The 16,193-nt window shown below is 37.1% G+C and overlaps 1 protein-coding gene across 1 annotated transcript in view; it reads right to left on the bottom strand.

Moving 5' to 3' along the window:
• UBE2N (ubiquitin conjugating enzyme E2 N) overlaps positions 1-16,193 on the bottom strand; it is a 39,813-nt gene that overhangs the window by 4,232 nt on the left and 19,388 nt on the right. The window contains exons 2-3 of the mRNA XM_037023059.2: positions 579-825; positions 254-394 (exon numbers count right to left, since the gene is read on the bottom strand). Coding sequence (XP_036878954.1) covers positions 254-394; positions 579-825 — 388 coding nt within the window. The remainder of the gene's footprint in view (positions 1-253; positions 395-578; positions 826-16,193) is intronic.

Genomic DNA, 16,193 nt, shown 5'->3' on the forward strand with positions numbered 1-16,193 from the left:
GGGTCACAAGCTTTTTCTTGAAGGGAGGATTTATTATTATAGGTTGACTTTAAATTTGGGGTCACCTAGCAGACCATAAGATGGAACTTGAACATCTTTTGTTAACAGGTATTTAGGTACCATAAAAGATCTGATTTGTTCCTTTAAATACATTTTACCTTTCTTGTTAAGACCCTACAAGAAGTTTTTTAAATGATAGTAAAAATTTGTTTTACAAATAGTAGTAGTATGAAGGAGAATGAATTTTAGATACCTGTTTCTATGGCTTGGGCTTCGTTGGTCTTCCACTGCTCCGCTACATCATTTGCTAATGGATCATCTGGATTGGGAGCACTTAACAAAGCCTGGATCGATAGGAGAACTGTGCGGATCTGCAGTGCTGGGGACCATTTATCTATTAAGGCAACAGGCCCAGAGTGATCAAGCATGAAATAACAGCCCCAGAACTGCTGCATTTCCCTCCCAAAAAGCTCTGTAGTCTTTACATAAGGGAAAGATTACAGTGTTCAGATTCTCAATATTGAGTTTGAGGAAAAGGAAAAATCTTAGTAGCATAAAATAGTAAAGGTAACACTTACCTTTCAAAATATCTAAACATATTCTTCCCAACTTGTCTACATTAGGATGATAAATTTTGGTCATGAAACGTACTTTAGGGGCTGCCATCGGGTATTCTTCTGGAAGGAATAGTTCAAGTTTAAAAGTCCCTCCCTCAAAGGGGGAATCCTGAGGACCAGCAATGACCACATGGAAATAACGGGCGTTGCTCTCATCCGGTTCTGCTTTAATGCCGGGAACTGGTTCTGCCAGCAAACGCTGGGTTTCCTACAACAGAAAAACATAACACATTTGTGAAACAAATGTCACTTCACTAAACACCAAAATAAAGATTAGAAAGTTCATCTCTTGGAATTGGACATCACAGAACCTCTCCAATCTCCTGATGGGTGTTTATTTAGCTTATAAAATACAAAGTTCGAAGACTAATGAAGTTGATTTTATGCTCAAGAAGAAAAGAAGACTAGGATTACCACATAGGTAAGGCAAATTAAAATTACTCTGTTGAAATTCTACTGAACTAAATTGTTTGAATTTTTTAAAGCCACTGAAAATCTCCCTCTGAAAAATATAATGGAATGAAGGAAGGACAAGTAGTTAGGCACCTAAACCCGGCTAGAGAAACACATACAGCTATGCTGACTCATTTAGCTGATCCTGAACTTCAAACAGATCCTTTACTGCTCCGCAACAGTCACATCATTAGTTCTCTCCATCTTTCTCCCACTCTCCTAAATAACTAACATTTTTCTTCCTCTCTCTTCAAACCTCCAACACCTCCATCCTCATCCTCACTTTTGGCTGAGGGCTCTGCTTTCTATTTCATGAGAAAATAGAAACTTCCTTTAGTTCCTTCTACAGTATTTGTACACCTACAGGTATCTGTGCCCATGTGCTCTGTCTGTCTCCTGTCACTGTGGATGAAAGGGCTGCCACTCGTGGCTAAGGCCAACCAACCACTGCTCTGGAGTGTGAGATCTTCTCTCCTCGCCTACTCAAGGACACTCCTCTAGCATTTTTCCTCTCCTGAATCACCAGCTTCCCCCTCCTTATTAGCTCTTTGCCCAGGCTGTACAAACTTGCTTTCATTTTTCCCAATAAAAGAAACTGACTGTGACCTGACCCTCCCCCAGCAGCTACTGCCCCCACTGCTTTGCTGCTTTTTGAAAGTTCTCTATACTTGCTTGCCTCCCATTTCTCTCCTCCCCTTCTATCTTAAACACAACTCTGCCATCAAGCCTAGCCAGTAAGCTGCTTGTTGACGTCACCAATGAGTCCCGTATCAAATGGTCAATTCTTAATCTTCATCTTACTTAACCTAAATGCAACATCTTACCCGCCTTCCTTGCAAGGCTTCACCCAGCTTCCTGCAGCCACTCTCCTGGCTCTCTTCCTACTCGTCTGGCAGCAACCTTTTGCTGGTTCCTCTGTAACTCCCCAACACCCCAACACTGAAGTGCACCAGGGCTCTGTTTTAGGGCATCTTCTCTTTATACACCCTTCCACTGTGATCACATCGAGTCCAGTGCATTTAAACACTAAATACATTCTGTATATGCTAACATCTGCCCAAATTCATACCCAGAACAGATCTTTCCCCTATTATCATGCATCTTCTATCTTTAACTGCCTGCTCATCAGCATCTCTTGAATGTCTAATAAGCACCCTACACTTAGCATAACCCTCCCCACTCTCAACCTGCTCCTTTCCCAAAGCATTCCTCATGTCATTTAACTATATAAATCCATCCTTCCAAATGATCCACCTTTTCCTTCATATCCTGCACATCTAACCTGATCAGGAAATTGTTGCTTAAACTACCCATCTTCTTTCTACCCATGACTGGACTGCTACACTTCTGACCCAAGTCACAATTGCTCTCACCTGGCATACTGCAACAGCCCCTAGCTTTTCTCCCAGCTTCTGACCTTGCTACCTCACTCCAGGATCTGCATCCTGCAGACATTTTCAAAGCCCAAGTCCTTATAATATAGCTCCCTCAAAAGAGGCTTTATATGACCCCCTTACTCCACCTACCTTTTACCCACCTTCAGCTATGCTTCTGCCATCCTAGTCCCACCCACCCACTTTGTTTCAGCCTGACTAGCTATCTTCTTCAGAGTTCTTCAACCTGACATACTCCACCCTCAGGGGCTTTGCACTTGCTCTTACACCAATTTTCTATATGGCTCGCTCCCTAAGATCCTAACACCTTTATTCAAGTGTGTTTTCTCAATGAAGCCTCCATAATTGAAACTACAGACGGCATTCCACCCTATCCCACACCCTCCTTAGCCCCACTCCCCTATTGTACCTCCACAGCACTGACACACTACCTATCTCACTTTGCTCAGAATGGAATGCCATAAAAGGATAGATTTGCATGTTTTATTTACTACTATATACTCTGCATTTGGAACAGTTCCTGGCACCAGAGATAAGCAATAAAAACTTGAACTATGAATTTATGTGATGTTACAAAGAATTAGGAATAAACTACAGAATTTCACCTTTAACATTAAAGCAGTGTTGTTACTTAAGCAGGATATGCATATCACAGAAAGAAAACAAAAGGATCCATTCAGATGTGGAATAATATAATCTAACTTCTATTTATAAATTATTTTTAGTCAGAAAAATGTAATATTCTATATACAAACTGACAATAGTGTGTGCAACTTTATATATTAATAATATATTTTCAACATTTTGAATAGGTATGGGTAGTCAAAAACATTTAGAATACTGCTATGTCTAAGCTTTTAGGTATGAAAAACAATGAAAAAGAATGTTGTATTTATACTGCCTTCACTCAAGAAAAATTATACATCTTACACCATTTCATTCTACAGCCTACAGTGCATATGCTAAAAAAAAGATTTGTAAGCACAGTCATATACTGAAATAGTCGTAAAATGCAGATAAAAAATCATCCTTCCCCAAAATGTTAAACCCATAGCCATTTAAAGTAATGACTTCAGTACTTGAATTTGAGACTTGTTTTTTGTTCCATTTTATTCTGTTTTAGTCATGGCAAAGGCAAATCAGAAGCTGAAACACTGTAAACTACTTTCAATGAAATGTTCTCAAGAGGCAATACCCATCTTGGGAAGTCTTCCAAAACCTAACTACTCTAGAACAAAAGAGGCTGATCTTCATTTTTAGGATAACAGATATTAAGGATGAACAGCAGATGTAAATAAATGAGAATAGAATTGAATGGTAAAATTCCTGGAATTCTGATCTCTCTTCACTTCCATCCTTACTTCATTTTGCCTCAGGTCTTCCTATTTTTAGAAAGCCATAAAGAGGGATACTGGAAAAAAAACAGAAAGCTGGGGTTCAAGAGCCCCAAAACACTGCTCCCTGGTTACACAAAATAGTAGCAATTCTTTTCAAAGCTATAAAAAGCTGCCAGAGGACCTCCAAGATCACATCCCAAAATAGCTTGAAAATCACTCTCAGCACACACTATCAGAGATACACATTCATTTCCTCATCTTCAGTTCACCCTCAAAATCAGATAGTCTTTCTAAAGTACATACAGATTAAACATATCATGTGGCCTAATTATAAGATTTAGTCAGAACACATTCTAGAATAAGCTTTTAGGTACAGAAAATTTTTGGAATGGTTTTCATATGCTCTCAAGTTCTAGTGGATTTTGATACAATGAAAAGATGAGTAGGTGTCTGACTACACTGCATTGATTATACAACAAACCCACAGCATCAATTATGGGAAGAAAAATAAAATCCAAATCAAATGGAACAAGTCTCATCTACAGTAAGTTTCAATTTTTTCCCCTAAAAAGGCAAAATCTGAATAGGAAATATAATCCTTCCAGCTACTACTCATACATAGTTAACCATGAAACACCTTCTAGTTTTATACTATTGTTTCATAGAAAAAGAGTGAAGTATTGAGTGACCTCTTCAAGTCTAGAAATAAAAGGCTCAAATTCCTACTGCAGCACTCACTTAACTATATTTTTGAGCAACTACTCTACAGTTCTCTGAGCCTCAGTTTCCTCATCTATTTGGTAGTTAACAGTACATCTCATGCAGACAGAGTTGTTAAGAAGATTAAATGGGGTAAACACTATAAGAGGACTTGACAAATAAGATCACATAAAAAGACCATGGTCAATATATTACCAACTCAGAAAGAATGGAGGGTAAGAACAAAACACAGTAACAAATTTCAAAATTTATTAAACAGCATTTGTTTTTAAAGAAAACAGAGTAACTCTTTAAATTGCATTTTGTGATTCTACTTGGTTAAAAGCAATCCCAGAACTGAATCCCAGGAACAACTGGGCTTAGTCCTTGCATAACAGAAAGTACTATAGATTATGTTTAGAAAACTAGTTACTAAAAAGTACAAAAGTACATAAAAGTAGAGGATGGATTTAAGTGGGAACAAGATTATGTCTCAAGAAAACCACTCATCTTACAGAACGAGTACAACAGTTCATACTTTTAAGAAGGAATTAAATAACATCGAATTGATCTGATTACCAACAGATCTATTGGGGCTCAAACAGCAAATCCCAGAGTTATGCCACAGTAAACTATATTTGACATTCTGTCAACAAAATTCCACTAACTAGGACCTTTTCCACTTTTAGGTTCAATAATAATTTATGCTCACTGTGAAGCAATGTAAGGTCTTACTATAGATTTTGTAAGACAACAATTGAGCTATGTACAGTAAAATTTTACGTAATAAATTAAACAACATTCTTAGAAAAAGAGTGGTAATCTGATGTGGAAAAAGTGGCCCAGTTACTATCTATACAGACCCCCAACTTATCTTATCTACAGCAATCAGGTTTTCCGCCACTTAGAATCTCTGAAACACAAAACTGCAATGTACAGACTACAATGCCAACTGAGGCTCTTTTAGCACATCTTGTATGTGACTGTACTTAACTTTATTCATTTTACTCAAAGTAAGTTTTTTAACACTGGGAAATAATTCAGTAACACCTACCCTGCTCCAACCTCTGTCTTTTATCAGGGGCCCCTTTTTTGAGATTACTAACAAAGCAAAAATCAGTTTTTCATTACATACACAATTGTAAACTACTTGAGGGTATCTACAAGTTCACCCTCTACATCTAAGTGGGCATTTTCAAACTGTTATCTATAACATTTTTAAGTGTCATGCCCCTAACATTTTATCCATGAGCCTTGTGGCTTTTACCACATGATTTTGCTTACTATATTCTAACTGGGATTAGAAACAGAACCAACACTGTACTCAATTTCCTCACTACAGTACTACTTTAGTTGTAAGGTCAGCTAGAGGTACCTTGATAAAAATGGTCAATGAATGCTCTTCTCTACAGCAGTGCTGTCCCAACAGAAATACAATGTGAACTGCATATGTAATTTTCAATTTTCTAGCAGGTACATTAAAAGTAAAAGGACCTGGACCAGATGGCTTCACCGCTGAATTTTATCAAACATTTACTGAACACCTAATACCCATCCTCCTTAAAGTTTTCCAAAAAGTACAAGAAGAGAGAATACTTCCAAACTCATTCTGTGAGGCCAGCATCACTCTAATACCAAAACCAGGCAAAGATACCACAAAAAAAGAAAATTACAGACCAATATCCCTGATGAACATAGAGGCAAAAATACTCAACAAAATATTAGCAAACCAAATTCAAAAATACATCAAAAAGATCATCCATCATCATCAAGTAGGATTTATTCCAGGGATGCAAGGATGGTACAACATTCAAAAATCCATCAACATCATCCACCAGGATACAAAATTAATACACAGAAATCTCTTGCATTCCTATACACTAATGATGAACTAGCAGAAAGAGAAATCAGAAAACAATTCCATTCACAATTGCATCAAAAAGAATAAAATATTTAGGAATAAACCTAACCAAGGAAGTGAAAGACCTATACTCTGAAAACTACAAGACACTCATGAGAGAAATTAAGTAATATAACAATAAATGGAAATACATCCCATGCTCATAGATAGGAAGAATTAATGTTGTTATAATGGCCATCCTGCCTAAAGCAATCTACAGATACAATGCCAATTCCTATCAAAATACCAACAGTATTCTTAAATGAACTAGAGCAAATCGTTCTAAAATTCATACGTAAGCACAAAAGACCCCAAATAGCCAAAGTAATCCTGAGAAGGAAGAATAAAACTGGGGGGATTATGCTCCCTAACTTCAAACTCTACTACAAAGCCACAGTAATCAAGACAATTTGGTACTGGCACAAGAACAGAACCCAATGGAACAGACGAGAGCCCAGATATATACCCAAGCATATATGGTCAATTAATACTACAATAAAGGAGCTATGGACATACAATAGGAAAATGACAGCCTCTTCAACAACTGGTGTTGGCAAAACTGGACAGCTGCATGCAAGAGAATGAAACTGGATTATTGTTTAACCCCATACACAAAAGTAAACTCAAAATGGATCAAAGACCTGAATGTTAAGTCATGAAACCATAAAACTCTTATAAAGACAACACAGGCAAAAATCTCCTGAATATAAACATGAGCAACTTCTTCCTGAACGCATCTCCTCAAGCAAGGGAAACACAAGCAAAAATGAACACATGGGACTGCATCAAACTAAAAAGCGTCTGTACGGCAAAGGACAGCATCAACAGAACAAAAAGACATCCTACACTATGGGAGAATATACTTGTAAATGACATATCCAACAAGGGGTTAACATCCAAAATATATAAAGAACTCACATGCCTCAACACCCAAAAAGTAAATAACCCTATTAAAAAATGGGTGGAGGATATGAAGAGACAATTCTCCAAGGAAGAAATTCAGATCGCCAACAGACACATGAAAAGATGCTCCACATCACTAATCATCAGGGAAATGCAAATTAAAACCACAATGAGATCACCTCACACTAGTAAGGATTGCCACCATCCAAAAGACTAAGAACAACAAATGTTGGCAAGGATCGGAGAAAGGGGAGCCCTCCTACACTGCTGGTGGGAATGTAAGCTAGTTCAACAATTCTGGAAAGCAATATGGAGGTTCCTCAAAAAACTAAAAATGGAAATACCATTTGACCCGGAATCCCACTCCTTGGAATTTGCCCAAAGAAAACAAGTTCTCAGATTCAAAAAGACATATGCACCCCTATGTTTATCGCAGAACTATTTACAGTAGCCAAGATAAGGAAGCAACAACCTAAGTGTCCATCAGTAGATAAATGGATAAAGAAGATGTGGTACATATATACACAATGGAATACTATTCAGCCATAAGAAACAAATCCTACCATTTGCAACAACAGGGATGGAGCTGAAGGATATTATGCTTAGTGAAATAAGCCAGGCGGAGAAAGACATGTGCCAAATGATTTCCCTCATTTGTGGAATGCAACAATGAAGCAAAACTGAAGGAACAAAAAGGAGCAGACTCACAGACTCCAAGAAGGGTCTAGCAGTCACCAAAGGGAAGGGGTGTAGGAGGGAGGAGGGGATTGAGGGGTATTACGTTTAGTACACATGGTGTGAAGGGTCACGGGGAAGACAGTATAGCACAGAGAAGGCAAATAGTGAATCTGTGGCATCTTAGTATACTGATGGACAGTGACTGCATTGGGGTATGGGTGGAGACTTAATAATATGGGTAAATGTAGTAACCACATTGTTTTTTCATGTGAAACCTTCATAGAGTGTTTATCAATAATACCTTAACAAAAAAAAAGTAAAAGGAAACAAGTAAAATTAATTTTAATGTTGTTTAACCCATATATTCAAGACAGCATTATTTCAACTTGTAATCAATATAGAATTATTAATTATATAATCTTTTCTTTTCATACTGAGTCTTCAAAATCCAGTGTGTGATTTATACTTCTAGCATATACCAACCTGAACTAGCCACATTTCAACTGCTCAGTAGCTGCACAGGACTAGTAGCTACCATGGGACAGGGAAACACAGAGACTCCTGTTACAATGTTACTTACAGGTCATTAAGAGTAATTTTACTTATTTCATAAACTGAGTAAAATTTGGAAGAGACACTTAAGCATCACTATTTTCCCCTCAAAAAATTCTATACAAAAAGCAATGTCAGAACATCTCAATCACTAACAACAGGAATGTGTTTAAGTATCATTCTTTTCAGTCATAAATTTTGGACACAGTCCACTGTGTTTGGAAATGATGACTTGTAACAATTTCAACAAAAAAAAACACTATGTGGACAAAGACTAATTCTAACAAGGCAAACTGCACGATGAAATAAGGGTTAATAGATGAGGGATAATTTTAATTTTTACAGTCCACACTACCCCCTAGTGGCCATAAGACATCATCTACTTATTTAACACCTTTTCATTTGCAAATGAAAGAACAGATACTCATAAAAGTTAATTATTTTACCCTAATTTACTAAGTTTTAAAAAATTACATATCCTAAAGTCAGATGAGAATGATGATTTTCAGGGCACACCCTCCTCCTTCCTCTTTTTCTCCCTCTACTCCCCCACACTTAAACCTCACAATTTCCTAGGTGGCAGATTCAGACAAGGAAAATTGGAGGAAGCTGTTTCAAAGTTTCTGGATACCAAGGACTAAATCTTAGAAGATCTTAGACCAAGCTATCCCTGTTTAAAAGCTTTATTTCCAGTTGGACTGATAAGTAACAGGGAAGTACTCAGTATTCCACATGGAGTAGTATCCAAGAGATGGGGTAGGACGACTTGGGCTAGATATCTCCATGATCTAAGTTTTCCCCTCAATCTAATACCAGATCAATACTTCTGAGAACGTTAGTGAAAAGGAACAGAAACCTGGGAGACAAAGAGGGATTTCTGTAAGGCTAAGTATATCTGACCGACTTGTTTCTCTGAGTTAGTCTGGAATCATCTCTACTGTAATTCCAGTTTCCTATGCCTTACTATAACTAGTACAATTACTGTTAGTTCACTTGTCAAACCCTAAACTATATGAAGATGGGAACTCCAGCTAGCAAATGGTGGTGGTTAAATGCTAAATAAACGCTCATTCAATGAATAAATACACATGCTTGGGTACCATATAGAGTTGACGAAAAGGATTTCTATACCTGCTGCATTAGTTGGTAATTTGCATCCCAGGAATGTCATTTAAGATTATGGCAATCACTGACAACAGATAGAAATCTGCAAGTCCTAATAAAACTGTGCCTACATCAAGGAAAACCATTAGGTTTATATATACTATTTATATGTACAGTGAAATAAATTTTCTGTACCACCTGATTTCCTTGTCTACCACCTCCCACTTCTTTTGCCCCTCTAAACATAATCAGGTTATAAAGCAGTCTGTTTCCTTTCCTCCTCCACTGTTAGTCTGAAAATTCCGTTAAGGGCAGGTACTCTATGCAATTATCCAGCACTGTTCCCAGAGTGGCAAAGAATCAATAAAAGCTCAAGATACAAAAAAAAACTGTGCCAAATGCCAATTTAAGTGTTCGCTTAATCATTATACCCATTTTACAAATGAGGAAAATGAGGAACTAAGAATGACTACTTACAGTACAACCAAAGCTAGCAAGTGGTAGAGCCAAGATCAAAATCCAGGCTACTGGGCTCTACTCAGTCTGGCTTCACAGTCTGTTTTCTTAATCTCAGTATATAAAGACAATTAATGGTACAAGCAGTAAACATCAGGTGCCTGGCATGACAGTAAATAGTATAGAAGTTAAGGAAGGGCTATTTTAAGCCCTTCATAATCATGATGAAGTACTTCATGAAAGAGGTAAATTAAGACATAATGTCACATTTTTCTTTTGGCAACTGAGAGAGTACACGGTCTCATTAACATAATGATGTAGGAAAAAGTCTGATTTGATTGAAAAATTGGTATATACCATTTTGACCCAGAATTATCTAATATATGGTAAGCCATTTTGCCCATTTTTGGTATTGCATTAAGCCATTATGCCCTGAAATGTCCTTGTGATTTTGAAGTGTGAATGTACAAAAAATGTTTGTTAATTGCTTATTTTGTACATGGCAATGTGTTATAAATGAACTCGAAATTAGAGTAAAACAGAGTCCCTTGCCCTGCAGGAATTTATATCACTGTACATATAAATAGTATACATAAAAGTCAGTTTTTGAAAGATGCACTTTAGAATGTCGCAGTCTTAGAGAAGGTACAGGTGTGAGCTAGGGATACTATATGAACAGGACTAGATTGCGGGCATATTACATTCTTTTTCCTAGAGACATATTTTTCTGGAAATAAAAGAACTTTACATCTTCATCTCTTTTCCTTGTTTTTTTTTTTAATCTTGGGTTTTGTTGATTTAAAAGTTTAAAAATTTATTGATTGATGGTTAGCATTTTTCAGCAACAAGATTCTTTTTAATTAAAGTATGTACATTTTTTTCTGTAGATGTAATGCTAATGATGCCAGGGTTCTTGTCTGCGGAGTCAAAGAATGAAGTTAGCAAACACCCAAGGTAGGAGGAGCCAGGGAGAGGCTTTTATTTAGAGATACAGTGAGAGGACAGAACTCCTGGCTCACACCAGGAGGGAACAAGAGAGCCCCTCTTTTCCTTGTTTTTTGAAAGATTTTAAACATTGGCATCATAGTTAAAGACAATGTTAACTACTCCTTCATAAAACACTCATGAAATTCTTGATGGTAAAAATGTCCTTTGAATACCCAGCACTATAATTAGTAAATTCATGGAAGCTAGGCTTCCCCATTTTCTCTGTTTCTGATTTAATAGATGGTGTAACACTTCACTACCTGGACTTTCTTTAGCACCAGCTAAAAAAATAAAAATAAGCCTTTAGTGATTTGAATAATTTAACTGTCTTAACAAATTTTGTGTCTTAGGAACGATGTCTTAGAACTCTGAATGAAGAGAGGACCTAGCTTAGTAACACTTCACTGATACTGCTATTGTGCCAACATCAAGATACTGTTAACAAACTCATCAAAAAAACATATCCAAAAAACTTGCATATTTTAGATTCTGGGAGGGAATATGTAACTTAGCAGGTGTGCAGAGGAAAGCTCTTCTGTATTCATCCTGAAAAATTATGAGTGATACATTAGCAAAAACCAGTGAACTTGTACTTTTCTTAAGACTTCAGTTTTTAAATCAGAAATTATCTAGATTGAGGATCTCTTTCTTCCTTAAATTTTTATTTCCTTTAAATTTCCTTAAAATGTATTCGATATTGATAATCCCATTTAAGGCCCTGATGCATAATTTTAGCCATTTGTCTACTATTAAGCAATGGCAATAATTCCCCCATTTGTTCATATCGTCCCACCCCTTCCTTAGTGTAATTTGGGGACTGGGAGCATAAGAAAAATGTGAAAATTTGAAGTAACTGTTGCAGAAAATAGAAAACTTATCTGTACTTACATGTAAGGACTGCCTGGCAGCGAAAGGCAAAATGAGGTTCACAGTGGACATCTGTCACTCCTTTTGGCCACCCGACAGCTGCAACACCCTTGGTTTGGGAATAACACCCCCCAACCATTTTGGATCCCCACCTCCCTCAACATAAATCTTATTTCCTAACTCTCTTGCAAACTAAGCATGTGAGACCTGGGCTCAGTCAAACCCTGTTCATCAGAGGCTAAGATATGAAGGAAAGATCCATTGTACAAAGGATTGCAGCAGTTACCTCCAGGAAGCCACGGCAGTGGTTCCAGTGGGGCCTCCTACAGCCACAATCAGCAGTCACACTGCAACAGCATGTTGTGCACAAAGCTGGCAGTGAAGGCTCCACTGTGATAGGGTTCTGAGCCTTGTTCCTGGCTGTCTCTTTCTTTGGTGCTCCTGAAAATTCTGTGAGGTACCTAATAACTTAATACATACTATTTCTACTTAAACTAGCCAGAGTTGGCTTCCACTACTAAGTTGCTAAAAATACAAAGTTTAAATTAAATAGGAAGAAAGTGAAGAAAAGGGAAGAGTTAACAGACTGGAGGAAATGAAGAAAGAGGTTAAAAAGCTAAATATCTCTTTGGGATTAAACAGGCTCAAAAGGAGTTGAGAACTAAAGTCAGCTAACCTCTTTATCGAACTCTACCTAGTTTTAAGAGCCTTTGAAGAGGGAGCTATTTCCTACTAGAAAGCTAACTTCAACTAGGCAGCCTAGTGTACCTACAAGAGAAAAAACTCAGAGCAAAGGACATCTGAATATAACCCCAATTCTAATTGTACTAATTTGTTATACAACCATACACATTTACCTCCCAGCCTTCAAAAATTTAGTCCCTTGAACATTTCAAAGATTCTCTCTAGGGCTAAAATTGAATGACATTTTATTATTGGAATGGATTAAATCTTACTGCTACATGCTTCCTTCTAGTGGACAGTTCCCTTTTGTAATATTATTTAACCTTGTACTGTTCAATAATTCATCATCCCTATTGAAAGGAAGGATATTACAGACTGTATGTCCAGCATCTTTCCTAATGCTCAATATCTAAATAAGGAAGAAATTTGTTGCCAATGGTACCTGCTTTTTTCCCAAGGTCTTTTTTTTCCCCCACCTGCTCATTAAGGGAAAATAAGGAATCAACTTAAAATTAACCATTCTCCCAATAATCAAAATCTGGTTAATATTCTAATATGTTTATACATTTTTTTCTGATAATAACAAAAGCCCTTAAAAGCAGTTTAATATGCATACATTTTTTCATTTACTACTATGTCAGTCCACCCTGATTCCCAGGTTGCTTTGTGGGTAAATTAATTTTTGCAAACCATGTCATAAACTGGCACTTTTCCTGGCCTACAAGCTATCGGATTCTACAGCTACCATTACTTACTTAATCCTTTTCCTTGATCACTAGTTACTTCTTACTTAATCCTTTTTCTTGATCACTAGTTACGTCACGTTTCAAATTTAGTAATCAAAATTTAAATGCCAAATGCCTGAGGACTCCACTAATAGGAAAGGCCTATGCTAATATTGACAAGAAAACTGATGGAAGCGAACAGTTGAAATTTTCAGTGAAGCAAACAAAAACAAGTTACAGTTGGCCCAGATTTACCTTTTCAACCAAATCTGCCCAGCTGCCTGCACCCCACCCCCTCTTGCCCTCCATTCAGCAAAAGATACAAAGGACAGCTGGGAAGTAGAACGGCAGTTATGAGAGTTAAGGAAATACCAACCCTAGAGGGTGCCCATTCAAGCACTTCTGGCCCCCAGGATTTCTGGGAGCCCTTCCACATAACATAGGCAGAAGCTACGACACCTGTATCCAACAACTAAAAATAATAAAATTCAGGATTCAAAAGGTGGCTTACTGGTATCACTATGGGAGTTTCATGTACGTCAGAAGTTACCCTATACCAACTACGATCTACCCCTTCCTCACCTTTCAGAGCAGCAGACCTCAGCTAGATGCTCTTCAGAGAACAATCTGATAAAATGCTCAAGCAAGCCATACCCAAGTATGAATAAACCAAAAAGAATTTCATACTCTGGGAAGATTTGTGAGACTCCTAACCAAACACAACCAACTTCTCCCCAACCACCCTTCTCCAGTAACCAATAGAGGATTTAGGGTCCAGCAATTTTGCACACAGCTTACAAAATACTAAAGTAACACTTTCACATACATGGGAGTCAAATGAATCTAAAGGGGAAAAAAAGCAAGCTGCAAAAATCAAGATTAAGGAAGAGGACAATCTTTGGGGTCTTCTGCCACAGAATATGAATATCTTTTCTCAATCTTTCTCACTTATATTATAAAGCTTTTCAATCAAGATGTGGTAACAGTAAGACTCTTGATAATGAGCAAAATGGGCAACATTTCTGTTTGTGATTAATCATTTTTTAAGACATCTGTTTTCCAACAAAGTTGTATGAGTAACTCTATGACATAAAAGAGAATAAATAGCATGATAATGTAAAATGACTACAACTTTGTAATTATGAATTGAATCTTTGGACTTGGAATGCAACGTTTGGGGATTCAAAACAATCTTCTTCAATCTATTGTAGTGTGTTTGTTTCTACACTATCCTTCCCCTCCTATTTCAATCTTACATTTTCTTTCATTTTTCTAAGTCAAAGATTTCAATTAAATCATTCTGACTACATATGCCAGCTAATGGCAAAAATGAAGTGGCTGATGTATATACCACACAGAAAGAATTAAGTTAGTATTTTTTTCAGTTGGCCACAAACACAGAAGGCACTGTCTATAATCAGTACAAGGAACACAGTAGATACTCAACATACTAGTACTCAATGTTTAAAAGACTGGTCATATTTACATACATAACTACATAACCATGATTGCCCTAATTCAACTCAAGAAATGAAATAGCACTTCGGAGTGAAGAAATGTGCATGCACACTCTCAGAATATTAAAATTGCCGTTAACTCCACCACTCATAAGAGGGAACATACAAACCTATGGGACGTAGGAAGCAAAGGCCTGCTCATTGACTAGGACTGGATTCTTGACTGTCAGGGCCCCAATGCACTACTACAGGAAAACCTGCAAGGGCAATCACTACAAAGAAGGGGGATGACACTGGAGTTCTCCAACACCTCTGTTTATGGCCCTGTTACAAGTAATCCACTATTATCAGTTAAGCACTAGAAAACAATAGGATAGTGTGTAGGATTGGCGCTCAAAACTTTGAACCAGGAGCACCAAATATTTTTCCAATGGTTACAAAGAGCAAATTAAAATATTTTTTCACCAGCTTTAAAAAACAAAGAAATCCTGCCATTTGTGACAACATGGATGAACCTGGAGGAAATTGTGCTAAGTGAAATAAACTAGACACAGAAAGACAAATATGCATGGACTCACTTATGTGTGGAGTCTAAAAACAAAAAGTTAAACTCATAGTAACAGAGTAGGATGGTGGCTGCCAGAAGGGAGGGTAGGAGGAAGAGAAAGGGGCTGATCAAAGGGTAAAAGCTTTCAGTTATAAAATGACCAAGTTCAGCAGACCTAATGTACAGTGTGGTGATTATAGTTAATAGTGTATTATTGTACACTTGAAATTTCCTAAGAGTAGATCTCAAGTGTTCTGACCAGCACAATAAAAAAGGTAACTATGGGAGGTCATAGACATGTTTGTGGTAATCACTTGACACGTACACATACCAAAACATCACATTGTACACCTTTAGATATATAACGATTTTCATTTGTCAAAAATAAATTAAAATTTTTTCACTATAATTAATGATTCAATTAACAATAGGACCAACATTTTTTCCCCAGAGTGCCTTAACAGTTTCCCAGAAAATAAAGCAAGTGACTTAAATTTTATCCCTGACTTTCTTTTCATGTCACCTATAGCAATAATAGAAAATAGTATTTCCAGTTCCTAAACCACAATCTCCTTGATACTAGGATATAAACAAGACTACAGCCAAGGTTCTCCTTAGAGAGCAAAGGAAATAAACCCAACTAACAGAGTGTGCTGAGCAGTCACATTCATGAGGGATGTTCTCTTGCAAACATGGCATAATCCACAAGTTGGAAAATACATCATTTTGGCTGGCAACAGAAGCAGTATCAAAGTTTGTAAAGGAGAGGAAAGATAAGGAAGGAGATGTCAATGAAATAATTAAGATGAAAAGGCTAGGTTGTGAAAAAGCCT

Source organism: Manis javanica, chromosome 10, assembly GCF_040802235.1.
Source record: "Manis javanica isolate MJ-LG chromosome 10, MJ_LKY, whole genome shotgun sequence".
Lineage (NCBI taxonomy): Eukaryota > Metazoa > Chordata > Mammalia > Pholidota > Manidae > Manis > Manis javanica.